Source organism: Dipodomys merriami, unplaced genomic scaffold (assembly GCF_024711535.1).
Source record: "Dipodomys merriami isolate MVZ:Mamm:240054 unplaced genomic scaffold, mDipMer1.0.p SCAF_19, whole genome shotgun sequence".
NCBI lineage: Eukaryota > Metazoa > Chordata > Mammalia > Rodentia > Heteromyidae > Dipodomys > Dipodomys merriami.
In genome coordinates, this window is record NW_027203270.1 from 5,022,586 (window position 1) to 5,042,122 (window position 19,537).

At 40.9% G+C, this 19,537-nt stretch overlaps 1 protein-coding gene across 1 annotated transcript in view; it reads left to right on the forward strand.

Moving 5' to 3' along the window:
• Vmp1 (vacuole membrane protein 1) overlaps positions 1-19,056 on the forward strand; it is a 104,032-nt gene extending 84,976 nt beyond the window's left edge. The window contains exons 11-12 of the mRNA XM_070027055.1: positions 17,165-17,267; positions 18,269-19,056. Coding sequence (XP_069883156.1) covers positions 17,165-17,267; positions 18,269-18,412 — 247 coding nt within the window. The 3' untranslated portion in view covers positions 18,413-19,056. The remainder of the gene's footprint in view (positions 1-17,164; positions 17,268-18,268) is intronic.
• Positions 19,057-19,537: the final 481 nt, after the last annotated feature.

A 19,537-nucleotide genomic window follows, 5' to 3' on the forward strand; every position in this document is an offset into this window, starting at 1 on the left:
ACTGTCAACATCAATTATCTTTTTTTTGGGGGGACGGTCTGGTCGTGGGGCTTGAACTCTGGGCCTGGGCGCTGTCCCTCAGCTCTTTAGCTCAAGGCTGGCACTCTACCACTTGAGCCCCAGGGTCACTTCCAATTTTCTGGTGGTTGGATTGGTGATAAGAGTCTCACAGACTTTCCTTTCCTGGGCCGGATTTGAACCTTGATCCTCAGATCTCAGCCTCCTGAGTAAAGAGGATTACAGGTGTGAACCACCAATGCCCTGGCTACTCAGGAGGCTGAGTTCTGAGGATGGTCCTTGGATGCCAGCCCAGGCAGTAAAGTCTATGAGACACTTATCTCCACTGAAACTTTAAAAAACAAAAACAAAAAAACCAGAAGTACAGCTGTGGCTCAAGTGTTAGACCAGTAGCCTTGAACAAAATGGTCGGTCAGGGACAGAGCCCAGGTCCTGAGTTCAAGTTCCTGAATCAGCACCCAAAAAAAAGGAGGGGGGTTTTAATAAATCTAAGTTTATTATAGATCAGCAGCTTATTTCAGAACAGAGATGATTCAGTTTCACTAGCTAGATCCCTTGAGTTGAGCTAGCTAAAAGTACTACCTCTGATTTACTGTAGAAACATTCTCTGTTAATTTTAACATGTTAAAACTCCAAATGGTTTAGCAAATCAGACTAAACTAGTTAAGTTTGGAATGCAGTCTGTTGAAGGATATTTAAAACTATGTGCACCCAGTTAAGAGAGTGATGAATTGCTATGGTAAACAAAAATATGAAAAGATAAGCCAGAAAAAGGTCAACAATTCAAATTTAAATGAAATTATGAAATATTAAGACAGAAAGAATAAGTTAGTCTGGAGGAAGAATGGTTAGAGAGTGTTATAGTGAAAAGATCACAGGGATCAAAACAAATCTAGATTTGAAATAGAACTGCTACCACCAGGTTATTTTTACTTCTCTGTTTGTATCTAGTTGCTGTATCTTACAGTCATGCTTCCTTGAGTAGCATTTCTTTAGTTCAGAGGCCACTGATAAACCCAACTGCCTTCAGATTTTTTTTTTTTTGTCGGTTGTGGGGCTTGAACTCAGCCTGGGCGCTGTCCCTCAGCTCTTCAGCTCAAGGCGAGCTCTCTACCATTTGAGCCACAGCGACACTTCCCATTTTCTGGTGGTTAATTGGAGATAAGAATCTCATGGAGGGCTGGGAAGGTGGCTCAGTAGTAGAGCACTTGCCTTGCATGCTCGAGGCCCTGGGTTCGATTCCTCAGCACCACATAAGAAAAAAGCCGGAAGTGGCGCTGTGGCTCAAGTGGTAGAGCACTAGCCTTGAACTGAAGAGCTGAGGGACAGCGCCCAGGCCCAGAGTTCAGTCCCACGACCTGACCCAAAAAAAAGAATCTCATGGACTTTTCTGCCCTGCCTGGATTTGAACTGTGATCCTCAGATCGCAGCCTCCTGAACAACGAGGATTACAGTGAGCCATCAGCGCGCAGCCTTCCTTCAAATTTTTAAATTCTTTATAAATATTGTATAGTTTAGTTCACTTACACTCATATCAATGTGTTAACATTCCAGAATATTTTTGGAATGTTTTTTAAATGACTTTGTTTCTGGTTTGATACTACCTTTATTCTTAAAAATCTTATTTCCACAATTTCTACTGACTGCATGAAAAGGCTGATTTGATTGTGTTCTCAGGAAAGATTGAAGGAAAGCCAGCCTCTCCTTAAAGTATGTGTGCACACTCAATGTGTGCATCAGTATTGGGACTTGAACTCAGGGTTTTGTGCTCTTACTTGAATTTTTTTTTGGGGGGGGTGGTCAATTCAGAGTCTGGATGCTGTCCTTGAGCTCAAAGCTAGTGCTCTACCACTTGAGCCCCAGCAGCACTTTTGACATGTTTTTGGGGGGGTGGTTGTTTTGTTTTGTTTTTGAGTAGACATTCTTTGGTAGTTTAATTGATAAAAGTCTTATGGACTGCTGGACTGGCTTTGAACCAGAATCCTCGGATCTTAGCCTCCTAATTAGCAAGTAGGACTGGGAAAGTGGCTCAGTGGTAGAGCGCTTGCCTAATTAGCAAGTATTACAGCTTCCAACATCTGGCTGACTTCACTATTTGATCACTAAAATGTTTTTCAGCCAAGGCAAAGGCTTTTATGAAGATTATACTAATACTTTTTTGTTGTTCTTGGTCCTGGGGGCCTGGGTGCTTTCCCTCAGCTCAGCTCTACCACTTGAGCCACTCTGCCACTTCCCCTTTCCTGAGCGGTTTATTGGAGATAAGAGTCTCCCAGCCTTACCTGGCCAGGCTGGCTTTGAAGGAGATCCTTAGATCTCAGCCTCCTGAGTAGCTAGGCTTACAGGCATGAGACACCCGGGGGCAGGCACTAATACTTTTTTTTTTTTTTTTTTTGATACTACTGGGATTTAACTGAGCTACTCAGACTTACTAGGCATAAACTACCGTTTTAGCCACATCCCAGTCCTTTTGCTGTGATTCGTTTTTCAGATAGTGTCATAATTTTATGTAACACTTGCAACACAATTCTCCCAAGTAGCTGGTACCTCAGGTGAACACCCACTCCCTGCTTATTTTTGAGATAGGTCTGGCTAACTTTTATAGCTTTTTTTCTAGGTTAGGCTCAAACTGCAACCCTCCTGTCTCAGCCACAATGCCTATACAGATAATTTTTGAGGAAATACTTTTTTTTTTTTTTTTTTTTGATATGGGGGCTGAACTCTGGGCCTGGGCACTGTCCCTCAGCTCTTCAGCTTTTCAGCTCAAGGCCACAGCACCACTTCTGGCTTTTTCTGCTTAGGTGGTGCTGAGGAATCAAACCCAAGGCCTCATGCATGCAAGGCAAGCACTCTACCACTGAGCCCCACCCCAAGGAGGAAAATACTTTTTGAACATAGTGGGCCCTTTTTACATGTTATATTTATTATTCCTGTTTATTTCTAATGCCTTTTACCAATCAGAAAATGTATAACTTCCGAAAGGTTATAAATAACTGACATAGGGCTGGGAAGGTGGCTCAGAGCTGAAGGTGATGAGCTGAATTGTTGAGGGACAGCGACCAGGCCCAGAGTTCAAGCCCCACGACTGACCCACACCCCCCCCCAACAAAAAGGAGATAAATAAGATAATGACTCTCTTAGTTTTCTATAGGACCATATTTGGGCAAATTAGCACCACAAGTATACCTGTGGCTTGCTAAGTCTGGCTCTGTATTTGTTCCAGGGGAGCATAGAAATAATTGCTGTTCAACATGCACAAGACAATATGTTGGAAATGATCTGTACAACTTGCGGGGGGAGGTGGGACGAGGGGAAAGTAGCAGAAAAACGAGGGAAGGGATAAGTTGAACAAGAAATGTACTTATTACCTTATGTAACTATAAGCCCTCTCTCGATACATCACCTTGGCAATAAAAAAATAAGAATAAAAAATGGGAAGTTGGCTCAGTGGTAGAGCGCTTGCCTTGCATGCCTGAGGCCCTGGGTTCGATTCCTCAGCACCACATAAGCAAAAAAGAAAACAACTCGGAAGTGGTGCTGTGACTGAAGTGGTAGAGCGCTAGCCTTGAGCTAAAGAGCTGAGGGACAGCACCCAGGCCCAGAGTTCAGGCCCCATGACCAGACCCAAAAAAAAAAAAGATAATTGCTGTTGACAGTCACACCTCTAGTATGTTTAGTATTTTACAGAAGTTTAAATGCTATTCTGATGACTACCCCAAATGGCTCCTATTCTTTTTCTCTGAGATTAAGTGTTTACATAAATTTCACAATATTGTAGGGTTTAGTTAAAGTCACAAACACATTTTAACTTTCACAAGGCACATTGTCATTATAGTGGTCTAGAAAGCTTATGGACTTTACAAACTTTGACACTACAACTATTTTTTCCAAATTGGGTGATATGTACATTTTTTTCCTTTTGGTTAGTGTAAGCTGTTCCCTCTTAGAGTCTCTCTCATTTCTATTCTTAATGTAAGTATGAAGCCTCTAGCTATTCCATACAATACCCTAAGTATACTTTTGGCCTGTGCTATTTTTAGTATAGTACATTATTGTATACAAATCCATCCGTCCCAGAGAGAATACCCCCCCTCATTTAAATAGTTTCCATCCTACAATCATATTTAGTAGATTCTTGGCCAATTCTGGAAAGTAGTTGCCAGTGTTAGATATTCTGAGAGAAGTTAGACTATAGGTGATACCTTCTGGCTTATGGTATATTTAGCGGGTAGAAAGAGAAAAGGCAATATAAAGAAAGATAGGCTTAGCCAGGTGCTGATGGCTTACATCTAAAATCCTAGCTATTCAGAAGACTGAGATCTGAGGAGGAAAGTCCAGGAGACTCTTACCTCCAATTAACTCAAAAAGCCAGAACTAGCACTGTGGCTCAAGTGGTAGAACTCTAGCCATGAGCAAAAGAAGGTTAGGGACAGCATCCAGACCCAGAATTCAAGCCCTAAGACTGGCAAAAAAAAAAAAAAAGAAAAAGAAAGATATGCTTATAATTTTTTGACTCATTGAAATAAGTAAAGGGATAGAACCAACAAACCAGAAAGTTTTAGTGCTTAATAGGCACTGTTACATTGGTTGTGGGGTATTTTTTGTTTGTTTGCTTATTTGTTTTAAGATTTAAAACTAATTTTTATTTAATTTTAGACCATCTCCACTGAGAGAAATGCATAGATTTCTTAATATAACCAAATCTAACTTTTAGAAAATCCTAATTAAAATGACATGTTCCGGTACTCTCACCAAATAGAAGATGAGAATTCCCAGAGAATAACATTAAGCATATGACTTGCAACAAACCATATGCAGAACATTGGCTCATTGTCAGGTTGCCAGAGTCTTATTGGAAGACAAAGTCCCCAGTTTTACCACATAAGAAAAGTTTCCATAACTCAATCATTGAACTTGAGTACTGGGGGATGGGTTTGGCTGGAACAGGGACTTTTTGCCAGATACAGAATGTTCCATGTTCTTCTTTGCTGTTTTCTATTTCTGAGTTAACTTGGTGTTTGACCTTATCATAGGGCTTGCCTATGGCAAGAGTGATCATTTTAACTGTAACTTAAGTGTTTGAATCTTGTTCCTCATTCTATGGAAAATGGTCGGAATGAGCTGTAAACATTTGAACCTGGACTTTTCTTCTATAGAAAGAAAATCCTTTTACTTTAAAATATAAAATATTTTATGTGCCTATTCTCTTTAGCATTGATCATTATGAAATAATCAGGAAAGGTTATAAAAGTGCAGAATTCATTTATTTTAGTATCTGAAAAAGGTTACACTAGGGTTAACACCCTAGCTACTGAAACTCAGTTGTACACTGGTTTTAATTTAACCTCTACAGTTTAAGGAAACTTCTCATAGCAATGTTAGATTATGTATCTTTTTTCCCCACCTACCAGGCTGGAACTTGAAAAAGCTTTTCTTTTCTCACTTACCTCTAGAGCTCTAGCATTTGAGCCATACCTCCAGTCCAGCTTCTTGGCTGGCTAATTAGATAGAGTCTCTTAGATTTTTCTGCTCGGGCTAGCTTTAAACCTCCATCCTAAGATCTCATCTTCATGGCTGTGAAGGTGGCTTAGTGGTAGAGTGTTTCCTAGCTTGCATGAAGCTCTGGGTTTGATTCCTCCTTACCACAATAAACAGAAAAAGCCAGAAGTGGTACTATGGCTCAAGTGGTAGAGTGCTAGCCTTGAGCAAAAGAAGCTCAGGGAATTAGGAAATAGCTCTTGACCATAATTGGAACATTTCATTAGAATTGTAAAAACTAAAACCAAGATACTATCCTGGATTATGTGAAATTGTAGGGTAAAGGAAAAGATAAGCCACAGTCATTCCTGACACATTTTATTTCATTAATAGGTGAATGCACTGTGTGTTTTAGACTGTCGGGAAAACTGAGGATAGAGCAGGCCAAGTGGAGGCCCCCAGTTTAATCCCTAGTAGTAAGGGTAAAATATTAAACTAGAGATGGGAAATTTTTAAAAATAAAGAAAAACTAAAACAAGGAAATTTACATTTAGTAGCTATCTTTAGTGTTGGATACTTTCCATAAGTTTGTGTTTAATATGTGGAGCCTGTGAGGTACTACCACTGAGTAGGTGGAGAATCCAGAGCACAGAGAACTTAGTTTCATTAAGTGGTAAGAGAAAAGCCTGGTGTATTGCCGGGAGCTGATACCTCATGCTTGTAATCCTAGCTACTCGGGAGGCTGAGATCTGAGGATCACAGTTCAAAGCCAGCCTGGCAGGAAACTCTGTGAGACTCTTATCTCCAATAAACCACCAGAAAACCAAAAATGGCACTGTGGCTCAAGTGGTAGAGTGCTTGGGGCTGGGAAGGTGGCTCAGTGGTAGAGTGTTTGCCTTGCATGCCTGAGGCCCTGGGTTCGATTCCTCAGCACCACATAAGAAAAAAGAAAAAAGCCGGAAGTGGCTCTGTGGCTCAAGTGGTAGAGCGCTAGCCTTGAGCTGAAGAGCTGAGGGACAGCACCCAGGCCCAGAGTACAGGCCTCATGACCGGACCCAAAAAATATATATATATATATAATCAAGTGGTAGAGTGCTCACCTTGAGCTGAAGAGCTGAGGAACAATGCCCAGGCCCAGAGTTCAAGCCCCATGACCGACAAAAAAAAAAAAATTTAAGAAAAAGGTAAAGATTCTAAGATGCTTGAAGCCAGAGATTTGGGCTAGAGTAACAATCTCAAACAGTTGCTGTGTAAACTGGGGTTAGTTACTACCACCAGTCCTGTAGTAGAGATAAACCTACTAGTTCCTATGCTGTAGGTTTAATCACTTTCTCTGCTGACACCCCTGTAGGTCAAGTGTCTTAAGGGCAGGAAAGGCAACTTTTTTCTCTTAGTTGTCTATTTTCATGGAGGGTTTTTCTATTTAACTAGTCCTTGAAATAACATTATTTTTAGGTAAAATTGAATTCCAGTAATTATTGTCATCTTGGGGGGTCCACTTATGATGATCATATGATCATGTCATTTTCAGTGACCTCATAACAGTAAACTTCATGCTGTCTTACCTTAAAATTCTGTAGACTACTCATTGTTCTTGACCTTCAGGTCTGTGTGGGTCCCTATTACTGATACTTTTTCATTCTTATAACTCAATGTATCTTCATGTCAGCCTCAGCTCTGTTTATAAAAAGCTGCCAGCGCTGGGTGCTGGTGATTCACACCTATAATCCTAGTTACTCAGGAAGCTGAGATATGAGGATATGAGGGTCATGGTTTGAAGCCAAATCCAACAGGAAAGGCCTTGAGACTAGTATCTCCAATTAACCACTAAAAAAGCTGGAAGTGGAATTGTGGCACCAGTGGTAGAGCTCTAATCTTGAGCAGAAAAGCTCAATGACAGAGCCCAGGCTCTTGAGTTCAAGTCCAACACACATACACTGAATCACTCACTCACTGCCAGGAGACTGTCAATTGCTGAAAGCGAAATCAACTGACCCTGACCCTTCCCCCCTCCCCCCCCCCCTCCCGTGTCTTGGGCCTTGAATTCTGGGCACTGTCACTATGTTCCCTTTCCTGCTCCTGCTGGCTTCAAACCACAATCTTCACATCTCCTGAGTAGCTAGGATTACAGCTACCAGAACCCTCAACTGACTTTATTTAACAGAGTCTTTTTGGGCAGCTGAGCAGTTTACACTCTTATAACTTTAGGCTCCTTAATTAACACAAATGTCTGCTTGTCTTCTATTGCCCAAGTCTGCATTGTGAAATGAGGTTTTGTGTTATGGAGCTGCTTTTCAGTGATACCATATTGGTCTGGGAATGTGGCTTAGTGGTAGAGTGCTTGCCTGGCATGTATGAAGCCCTGGGTTCAATTCCTCAGTACCACATAAACAGCAAAAAAGGCCAGAAATAGAGCTGTGGCTCAAGTGGTAGAGCGCTAGCCTTGAGCACAGAGGCTCAGGGACAGAGCCCAGACCCTTAATTCAGGCCCCACAACCAACAAAAAAGAAAGAAAGAAATAGAAAACAACTCCAGGCTAGGTCATGGCTCAAGTGGTAGAGTGCTTACTTACCTAGCGTGTGCAGGACCTTGAGTTCAATCCTAGATATCACAAAGAAAGAAAAAGAAAGCAATTCTGAATGTTCAAAAGCAAAGGCAATTGCAAATTCTTTGTCTGTCATGGGGCTTGAACTCTGAGCCTGAGCGCTGTCCCTGAGCTCTTCAGCTCAGGGCGACAAGCTCTACCATTTGAGCCATAGTGCCACTTCCAGTTTACTGGTGGTTAATTGAGAGAAGAGTCTCACAGACTTTCCTGCCTGGGCTGGCTTTGAACCATGATCCTCAGATCTCAGCCTCCTGAGTAGTTAGGATTACAGGCAAGAGCCACCAGCGCCCAGCTGCAAATTCTTTTTTTTTTTTTTTTTTTTTTGTCGATTGTGGGGGCTGAACCCTGGGCCTGGGCGCTGTCCCTCAGCTCTTCAGCTCAAGCCAGCGTCCTGACACTTGAATGACTTCCAGCACTTCTTATATGGTGCTGAGGAATTGAACCCAGGGCCTCATGCATGGGAGGCAAGCGCTCTACCACTGAGCCACCTTCCCAGCCCCTGCAAATTCTTTTGCTACCAAAATATGTTGTAAGGCAATAGTAAACCATATACCTGAAGTTTCTGGAGAAAGCAGTGGTCTCCTGTGTAGCTAACAAAGGCTATCGTGTTTGTATGCCACTCAGTTTACAATGAACTAAATGAGTACATAAAAGGTTTAAAGTATGAAAGAGGCACAGATATAAATGGAATTCAAGATGTTTTAATCCCAGGTCCTTAGATTGAATCACAACAAACTTAATTTTAGCCAGAGATTTATTCTAAACATGTATATGTGAGGAAACACTAGATTTTTCCATACAATACATAATTTTTATCCTGAATTTTGTTTTATATTGAGATGCTTTCCAAGATCCTAACTATAAAGGAACTTGATTTGGGCAGGCTACCACATATAAAATCCAATAACCAGTTTTCTCTTCTAGTATCAGCTTCAGAGATTCCATTCTGTATCCAGTTAAGTGACAAATATAAAATACTTGCATTCTAATCACACAAAATTACTAGACCTTATTTTTACCAGATGAATCATAAATCTTCAGAGCTGGGTATGACTGAGGGTAGAATGCTTGTTTAATGGCATGCTCAAGGCTCTTGATTCAGTTTCTAGTACTGAAGGGAAAAAAATGTGTATGTCCCTTTTTTTTTTTCTTTTTAACTCTGAGATCAGGACTGCTATAAATACTGAGAGTCAGCAAGAAATGGCCATTAGAATCTTCAGAAAGAGCCCAGGATAAGCTGCCACCTTTTCTGAGCAGTCTCCTCAGCAAGACAGTTTCATGTAGCGGGCAATCTGTCAGAGTTGAATCAGGCCTAGAGTCAGAGATCCATTCTGAGTCACTATGAACAGAGCTGTAGAATTGGTTGGTCCCCAAGGAAACTGGTGGCTAAATACTGTGAGAACCTTTATCAGGCAGGAAATGACAACTCATTAAAATACTAACCGTTAAGCCTATTTAGATCACTGCCTGGGGAGTAGGGAGAAAAATTTAACCCTGTGATGACTAAATGGACACATTTCTAAAAACAGGTTTATTTGCAAAGCTTTTTTAGCAAGAAAGGGGATTGCCTTTTTTTTTTTCTTTGTTGGTCATGGGGCTTGAACTCTGGCCTGGGTGCTGTCCCTCAGCTCTTCAGCTCAAGGAAAGTACGCTACCACTTGCCATAGTTCCACTTCTGGTTTTCTGGTCTTTTATTGGAGATAAGAGTCTCACAGACTTTTCCTGCCCAGGCTGGCTTTGAACTGTGATCTTCAGATCTCAGCCTCCTTAGTAGCTAGGATTACAGGCATGAGCCACTGGCGCCTGGCTTCTTTTTTTCTTTTTTTTTTTTTCTTTTTTTTTTTTTGTATAGGAAAAAAAAAAGTCAACAGCTTGTAATGATAGTTGGACCTAAAAATAGGTCCTACTTTTACCCTAAGTGTAACATTCATTCTCTTCAGAAGAGTCTGTTAGCTTCAGTTTGAAGAGAACCGTTTTAGCTAGCATAGTGATACATGTCTGTAAGACTGTCATTCAGAAAGCTGGGCCAGGAGGATCAAGAGTTCTAGGCAATCCTGAGATCCATCATCTGAAAGAGGAAAAAAAAAATTAAAATTAAAAAAAAAAAACAAAAAACAGGGGGCTGGGAAGGTGGCTCAGTGGTGGAGTGCTTGCCTTACATGCATGAGGCCCTGGGTTCAATTCCTCAGCACCACATAAGCAGAAAAAGCCGGAAATGGGGCTGACGCTCAAGTGATAGGGCACTAGCCTTCAGCTGAAGAGCTGAGGGACAGCGCCCAGGCCCAGAGCCCCACAACCGACCCAAAAAAAAAAAAAAAAACCAGGAAGAGGAAGAGGGACATTTTGTTTTGTTTTGTTTTGACCTTTTTTTATTTAGGACTCTACCCCTATTATACTCCTAGGTCAAATCTCAGAAGAATTCTCTGGTACCAGAGGATAAACTGACTTATTGATTTACACCCCTTAGCCCTTGTTTAATTCTTAAAGCTTTGATACATCTTTTAATTAAAAGTTTTAATTGCTGGTGTAGGGTTTCTGTCTATTGAGGTTTTGCCCTATCCAGACTCTGAAAAGTCTCTTTCTAATCAGGGCATGGGTGGCTTTCTAGTATAGTCCTAGCTATTCAATAAGCTGAGGCCTGGAAGATTGCAGTGTGAAGCCAGCCAGGACAGAAAAGGCTGCAAGGAGGTTCTCCCTCCAATTAACCAGCAAAATGCTGGACTAGAGGCATGGCTCATGTGATAAAGCAAAAAAGCCAAGCCAACTAAGATCTTTTTTTTTTTTTTTTTTGGTCGGTCGTGGGGCTTGAACTCTGGGCCTGGGTGCTGTCCCTCAGCTCTTCAGCTCAAGGCGAGCGCTCTACCACTTGAGCTACAGCGCCACTTCCGGTTTTCTAGTGGTTTATTGGAGATAGGAGTCTCACGGTCTTTCCTGCCCGGGCTGGCTTTGAACCGCGATTCTCAGATCTCAGCCTCCTGAGTAGCTAGGATTACAGGCGTGAGCCACCGGCGCCCGGCTCCAACTAAGATCTTGAAGCCCTGAGTTCAAAGTCTGTTACTTGCATACATGCATACACATACTTATAAAAGGCTCTTTCTCTATAGTCCTTTAATAGAAAGAGGAGAAAAAAGGAGATATACAGCTTGCATTTTGCAGAAACTCTCTCTCCTTTTTCTCTTTTTTTTAGGTATATTGCCTAACAGTCTTATGTTTATTTGTCCTGCTATCTAAGCCTTAAAAGATATTTTAGGGCTAGGAATATCACTCAGTGGTGTATGCAGTGCTTTCCTAGCATATACAAGACTCTGGGTTCTATCACCAGCACTTTAAAAAAAAAAAATGATTTCCTTGTTTTGTATTGAGACTGAATCTCACAATGTATCCCAGACTGGCCTGGAACACTTAATCTTCAGCTTTCTTTTTTTTTGGTCAGTCATGGGGGCTGAATTCTGGGCCTGGGTGCTGTCCCTCAGCTCTTCAGCTCAAGGCTAGCACCCTACCACTTGAGCCACAGCACCACGTCCAGCTTTTTTCTACTTATGTGGTGCTGAGGAATCGAACCCAGGGCCTCATGTATGTGAGGCAAGCTCTTTACCACTGAGCCAACTTCTCAGCCCATAATCTTCAGCTTTCTACGTGCATAGACTACATTACAGTCTGGCATTCCCTTTCTCTTATTAATGAGCCTGGCCTGCCTCTTCCTAAAATTACATTTCCCATTTAAAGCTTTTATTTAATTTTATTTATTTTTTATTTTATTTATTTATTTTTTTTGGTCTGGTCATGGGGCCTGAACTCTGGGCCTGGATGCTGTCCCTCAGCTGTTCAGCTCAAGGCTAGCGCTCTACCACTTGAGCCACAACGCCACTTCTGGCTTTTTTCTTTTTGCTTATGTGGTGCTGAGGAATTGAACCCAGGGCCTCAGGCATGCAAGGCAAGCACTCTACCACTGAGCCACCTTCCCAGCCCCATTTAAAGCTTTTAGTGATCTGATTTTTAGGAAAGTGAATGTAATTTACATGCTCACATTAGTGTTAAGTTCCCTAAAAGAATAGTGGAAAAAGGAGCAAAACCTGAGTTAAATAAAAATATTACTTTTATCAATACCTCCATAGTAGTTCATTGGTATTTCTACTGCTTATCCCTTAAGTGTGCCTCTGTATAGACAAGACCAGACAAGACAAATCAGTATATTTTGTTTTGTACTTTTTTTTTTGTCATGGGCTTGAACTCTGGGCCTGGGCACTGTCCCTCGGCATTTCAACTCAAGGCTAGCACTCCACCACTTGAGCCACAGCACCACTTCCAGTTTTTTGGTGGTTTACTGGAGATAAGAGTCTCATGGACTTTCCTGCCCAGGCTGGCTTTTTTTTTTTTTTTGGGTCCGGTCATGGGGCCTGAACTCTGGGCCTGGGTGCTGTCCCTCAGCTCTTCAGCTCAAGGCTAGCACTCTACCTCTTGAGCCACAGTGCCACTTCCAGCTTTTTTCTTTTTGCTTAAAGAAGAAAAAAACCTACCTGACTGGAAAAATACAAATAATCATGACAAGTATCTTCAGATAGCAAGACTGAATTTAATGGCTCTGTGACAGAGCAGAAATTCAAATATGTTTTTAATATGTGGTGAACCAACCTGCTTGAGACACAATTGAAAGGAGTCCCTTGACAAACAGGAATAATAATGACCCATGGATTCTAGCATGCTTGGAATGGGTGTGTGCGCTGTATTAACCAACAAAGGAGAATTTACCATTGTGAAAAACAGGAATAATCACTCCACCCACTCTGTATACAACCTCTGCCAATTGTCTTGCTTCCTGGTGAAGATTTTCTGGCTATGAGAACAGAAAGTAATGCAAACCTTTATGAGGAAATAATAAGAAAGTTTAAAATACAAATTTTATTCAGGTAAGTGATTTCCAGAAGCACAATAGTGTATGTATTTAAAAAAACAAAAATCTATAGCCCAGTGCCGGAGGCTCATGCCTGTCAGCTCGGGGGCTGGGAAGGTGGCTCAGTGGTAGAGCCTTGCTTGCCTTGCATGCATGAGGCACTGGGTTCGATTCCTCAGCACCACATAAGCAAAAAGAAAAAAGCCGGAAGTGGCACTGTGGCTCAAGTGGTAGAATGCTAGCCTTGAGCTGAAGAGCTGAGGGACAGCACCCAGGCCCAGAGTTCAGACCCCATGACCGGACCTAAAAAAACAAAAAACAAAGCCAGCTAGGGCAGGAAAGTCCGTGAGATCTCTTATCTCCAACAAACCACTAGAAAACTGGAAGTGTTGCTGTGGCTCAAGTGGTAGAGCGCTCACCTTGAGCCAAAGAGCGCAAGGACAGCACCCAAGCCCAGAGTTCAAGCCCCACAGACCAACCAAAAAAAAAAAAAAATGTAGAAGAAAGTGGAGCTGTGGTTTAAGTGATAGAGTGCTAGCCTGAGCACAAAAGCTCAGGGACATCCAAGAAAGAAAAAAAAAAAAAAAATGAGAAGTATAGGAAACCATAGATTTTGTTTGCAAATCAGTCAGGCTTCTTGACATACTTCTGTCCAATATTCCTTTGAGTGGATTTTTAACAGTAACTAAATTTGCCAAGAAGTTTGTCTTTGTTTCCCATGTACAGTTTCTTTTCATGCCTGTGAGACTGGTTTTCTTGTCTTTTCTTTCCTTGGTGCCAGTCCTTAGGCCTCAGCTCTGGGCCTGGGTACTCTTCCTGCTCCACTTCTGGCTTTTTGGTGGTTAATTGGAAAAGAGTCTCACAGACTTTCCTGCCCAGACTGGCTTTGAACCACAATCCTCTGATTTTAGCCTTCTGAGTAGCTAGGCTTATAGGTGTGAACTACCAGCACCCAGAAGGAAACTTTTTTTTTTTTTAACAATTTTTGTTTGTTTTCCTGAACATTTTTTTTAAACACTTTGTCTCTTTTTAAAAATCTCTAACAGGGCTGAGAAAGTGGTTTAGTGGTAGAATGCGGTTTACTGCTAGAATGCTTGCCTAGTATGCATGAAGCCCTAGGTTCGATTCCTCAGTACAACATAAACAGTTTGTCGGAAGTGGTGCTGTGGCTCAAGTGGTAGAGTGCTAGCTTTGAGCCTGGGACAGTGCCCAGGCCCTGAGTTCAAGCCCTAGGACTGGGAAAAACAAAACAAAACAAACCTCTAACAATGATGGGAACTTCTGTAATCCTAGCTAACCAGGAGTCTGAGATCTAAGGATGGAGGTGGTCCAAAGCCAGCCCAGGCAGACAAATCAAAGAGACCCCCTATTAACTAGCAAAAAAATATGGGGCTCAAGTGGTATAATACCGGCTTTGAGGCGAAAAGCCAAGCAAAAGTCCAAGTCCTTGGGTTCAAGCCCCAGTACAGGCATAAAAAAAGAAAAAAATGTTGGAGCTGGGAAGGTGGCTCAGTAGTAGAGTACCTGCCTTATATGCATGAGACCCTGGGTTTGATTCCTCAGTACCACATAAACAGAAAAGGCTGGAAGTGGCTCAAGTGTTAGAGCGCTAGTGTTGAGCTAAAGAGCTGACCCAGAGTTCAAGCCCCACTACCCCAAAAAAGAAAAAGAAAAATGTTTCTAGTAAGGAGAAAGTAGATGAGTTCAGTTTTTTTCTTCTGATAAGTATTGTCTGATTCTTCTTCGTTCCCTCAAGAAAAATTAAAATTTTTCTAATATTTAGGTCTTTGTTCTTTCCCTTAATGACCATCCCTTAAGGATAACTTTGGCATCCTTGGTAATTTAAAATGATGACAGAGTATTAGATAAGGTTGAGTAAATTGACTAATGGAAAGCTTTTTATTAAAATTCTTCATTAGCGTATACATTAGTTGCACTAAGAACTTTCATTACATTTCCATACATGCATACAAAGTACCCATCAACTTCACCCCCTCTACCACTTTCCCCTGTCCTCTACCCCCTTTCTTCGTAAAACAATTCCTATAGGTTTCATTGTTCTGTTTGCACATATGCTTCAACCATTGTACAAATACTTCAACCATAATCATCTTCTCCATTTACCCTCTCTCCTCTGGATAGCTGCCCCCAACAGAAACAGTCTTACTTTGGATACTGAATCTTTTTTTTTTTTTTTTTTTGTCGGTCGTGGGGCTTGAACTCTGGGCCTGGGCGCTGTCCCTCAGCTCTTCAGCTCAAGGCGAGCGCTCTTACCACTTGAGCTACAGCGCCACTTCCGGTTTTCTGGTGGTTTATTGGAGATAGGAGTCTCACGGTCTCTCCTGCCCAGGCTGGCTTTGAACCGTGATCCTCAGATCTCAGCCTCCTGAGTAGCTAGGATTACAGGCGTGAGCCACCAGCGCCCGGCGCTGAATCTTTTTTAAACTGGATCTTTCGGGGCATGTATGTTACTGTAATTTATTTTATACTCATGTTATTTATTGCTAATGTAAATATATGATCTACTGGCATTTCTATCTGTATTACATGTTTTTTTAAAGTTACTTTAACTGCTAAGGAAAATCTCTCTTCTGAGAAAACTTCCTGTTGTTGCTGCTTTGTAGTTGGAGTCATTACTGGTAAACAGTAACACAGTTCAGACACAGCTCTGGTGTGCCAGTCACATAAAGCAACTTAGGAGTCATTGAGACCTCACTACCCTTCTCTGTCTTTGTGCTGTTCTAGGTCTCCTGGTATCATCCTCACTGCTTCCCCTTTCCTTTTTCTCCTCAAGCGTTAAGTTCTTTGTGTGCATAAGCTATTTTTCGCACTACTTTGGGTTTTATTCCATAGCATGAATACCAACTAGGGTCTCCTTAATGTATCTGGTGGTGGAAGATCAAAGCAAAGGACTGGGAATGGGGCTGAGTGGTAGAGTGCTTGGCTAGCAAGCATGAAGTCCTGGGTTTGATTCCTTCATACCATATACACAGAAAAAGCTGGTAGTGGCCCTGTAGCTCAGGTGCTAAAGTGCTAGCCTTGAGCAGCACAGAGAGGCTCAGGGACAGTGCTAAGTTGTTTTTTTTTTCTCTCTCTTTTATTCCTCTGCTTTGTAAAAAATGTAAAAATCCAGATTCAAAAGCTGGAGCCTACTTGTCCTAGGAAAAAAATCAACTTAAATTGATTCAGTATACCTTTAGGGAAAGCATTAGGCACTTCTGGCCCAAGGGAAAAGATTGGACTTACTTGCCTTTTGCCATAGTGTGACAAATGAGAAAATAAAGATATTTTGATTTTCTAGGTTGTCCTTAGTTACCTTTTTTATAAAATGGCTGCAATATATCTATAACAGGTACCTGATAGCTGCAGTTGCCCAACCGGTTTAACTGCACTGCCCCTACATATGCTGGGTGAGAGAGCTCCAAGTACAGCTCTTATCAAAGATCTCTGTCCAGGTCATCTCAGAACAAGTTGTTTAGTAATGTACAGGAGTTCCAGTGCAAACCATCTACCATAAACCACGAAATGATTCAAGGTCCATAGTTCCTCTTTGTTCCTTTGTTAATCACTGACTTCTGACTAGGGGGAGGTGCCTCCCAAATTTGCTAATGCATTCTTTTTGGATAAGGATGACGCACAGATTGTCCTAATAAGGACTTAGATTGAGAAAGCACCTCCCCCTCTGAGAAGATGGGACGAGTTGGAGAGAGGGCGGGCAGTTTCTTTTTTAACTAGGGATGACACAACCATAAGTCATTTCCTTATTAATCGGTTCAAACCAGTTCTTACAGGAACTGGTGGTGATAAATGTGAGACTTCTGAGAAGTCATTCATTTTATTCTTTGTGCAGCCCGAAGTGTGCTCTGAAGGCTCTGTTGGCTTCACTCTTGAGCACTCGTGTGCTTTAGAAGTGGCTTCTGACTGCAGCTTTTAGTTCCTCTCAGATGTCAGAGGTTTTCCTACTTTAAGGAGCTGTTTAAACGAAGCATTTTTCATCTACTAAAAAGAGTTCATGGGATTTTGACAAGGATTATTTTAAATATTTTGTTCCTCTTTTTTTAATCCAGTTTCTGCTTTTTTGAGTCCAGGTGGTAAGTGGGTTTTCTTTAATATCTATCTCTCCTGCCTTTCTTCCCAAATGTATCCTTTCCTGGGCTACTGTGCCCTGCCTTCAGTGCTGTCCCGGGCATCGGTCCTTCTCTGCAGAAGCCATTCCAGGAATACCTGGAGGCTCAGCGCCAGAAGCTTCACCACAAAAGAGATGTGGGCACCCCACAGGTGAGAATTTACTCTTGAGTTCTTCTCCCCCTAGGCAGTCCCAGATTGAAATTAGGTTCTTGGCTCTCACATTTTTAGGCAGATAGAGTGAAGTTTGCTTGGCTGTTTCTTTACAGAGGTTGTGGCATCATCGTGAATGGGAAATCTGTTTTAATCCATACCAAAAAAAAAAAAAGAGAGAGAGAGAGAAAGTTAATTACTTTTCTGAGTATCTTCCAAAAACAACAGTAAGAGGCAGTAGAAAAAAAATAACAGTTCCATTCTGTTATGTGAAATGAATTATTGCCTTGATCTTAACTGGTTTATCAGATACACGTCTCTGCTTGATTAAATTAAAATATTAAAATTTGGAATGTTTGAATAACAAAATACTTGATTTAGGTAACTTAAATATCTGCCTATTCTGTTTTTTGTTTCACTTGTGAGAAAATAATCATTTCAGTTTGTTTTCAAGTAAATCAAGGCTCCTCTTATAAAGTTGAACTTTAAGACTTTAACCAAGAATGCTTTTTTATAAACTATTCTGTGACTGGAGGAAGTAAGCAAATGCCTGAAATGGGAAACTTGAAGGAAGCAGTTGCTTTTTAATGGCCTTAACACTCTTCACATGGCCCTTTGCTGCCCTCAATTGTCCATAAACAACTTAGTTATATCTTAACTCCCAATACTGAAACTAAACTGTTTAACTGTCCTGACAACTGCTTTGCAACATAACTACTTTGCTCATAACTACTCTTGGATCATAGTAAAAGACAAAAGATGAACTCACATTTGCATTTCTCACTAAACTGTGAATCACATCTACTCTTTGCCCAACCAAGTGAAGTCTTGATCATCCAAGTATATAAAAATGCTGGCCTTAGACTAGGTTTTTAGGTTACAAGTTTCAAGTTCTAGCATTTAAAATTACTTTCCTTAAACTGTAGTAAATGGTCCCCTACTTACTGTTAAACAAATGAAGCCTTTTCATTTGAATTGTTTGCTTTTTGCTTTTCCTGCAGGGAGAAAACTGGTTATCCTGGATGTTTGAGAAGTTGGTCGTGGTGATGGTGTGTTACTTTATCCTGTCTATCATTAACTCAATGGCACAAAGTTATGCCAAACGAATCCAACAGCGGTTGAACTCAGAGGAGAAAACGAAATAAGCAGAGAAGGCTTTTAACTGCAGAAATTAGGATGAATAGGTTATGGGAGGACCCATAACCAGGAAGAAAAATTCTCTTTACCAACCTGTATCAATTTTAAAAACATTTTTCCTGAAAGCAGTTTTAAGTTCATATTTTGCACTGACATACTTTTCCTTTATGTGTTAAGGTAAGGTATCGACCCTCAATTCAATCCACATTTTTTTTAAATTAGGGTGAATGTGATGTTCAGCCACAAAGTTAACAGAAACTGGCCTTCTGTATTACTTTCAAAAGGTCTACTTGGTACAATTGGAGAATACTATGTTAAATATGTCAAGCTTTTTAGGCTTGTCTCTGATTTGTTTTTTTCTAAGTCATCAAAATGTATATAAATTATATATAGATTGGATATCAGTCTTGCATGCCTATCATGGTACAATTTAATATACCATCCTACCCAAACTCCTCTCCCACCCTTGAAAAAAAAAAGGCCATTTTATGATGCATTACACACCCTCTGGGAGATTAATCTTTAAATTTTAAAACAGTATAAGGAAAATCTGTTTGGTGTCTCACAAGTGAGTACACCATTTTTTATTCTGTATATTTAGAATGAAGTCATGAAAAAAAACTTTATAAAGACATCTTTGATCATTCCAAAATTGTGTTTGTTTTCTTGAGCGATATGATCTTTTTTCCCCTTCCTTTTAGCTTATATCAACTGAGGGACAACCTTGCCAAATCCAACTATTACCGGAATTTCTTAGGCTTTATTTATTTGCATGAAAGAGCCAACACCCAGTTATCTTGTTATGCTGGAACTGGACTACTGCACACTGCTAACTGACACCTCTGAGATTGGCCTAGTCTGAGGATTTGATGGTTTGTAAAACCCAAGAAACAAAAGAAAGATACTAATGTACAAATCACAGGACACTTGAAAAAAGTTACTCATTTTTTTAAAAAAAACACACCTTCTCTAATCTGTTAATTTTAGCGAATTTGTACTCCAATTTTAACATTTTTTTTTCTTTGGGATTTTTTTTTTCTATCCATTTGTTTAGGGAAATAAATGACTTTACTTTTTTTTCCTTTAGGAAAATTTATACTGACATTGTGTCAAAGTAGAATCGAATTGGAGAT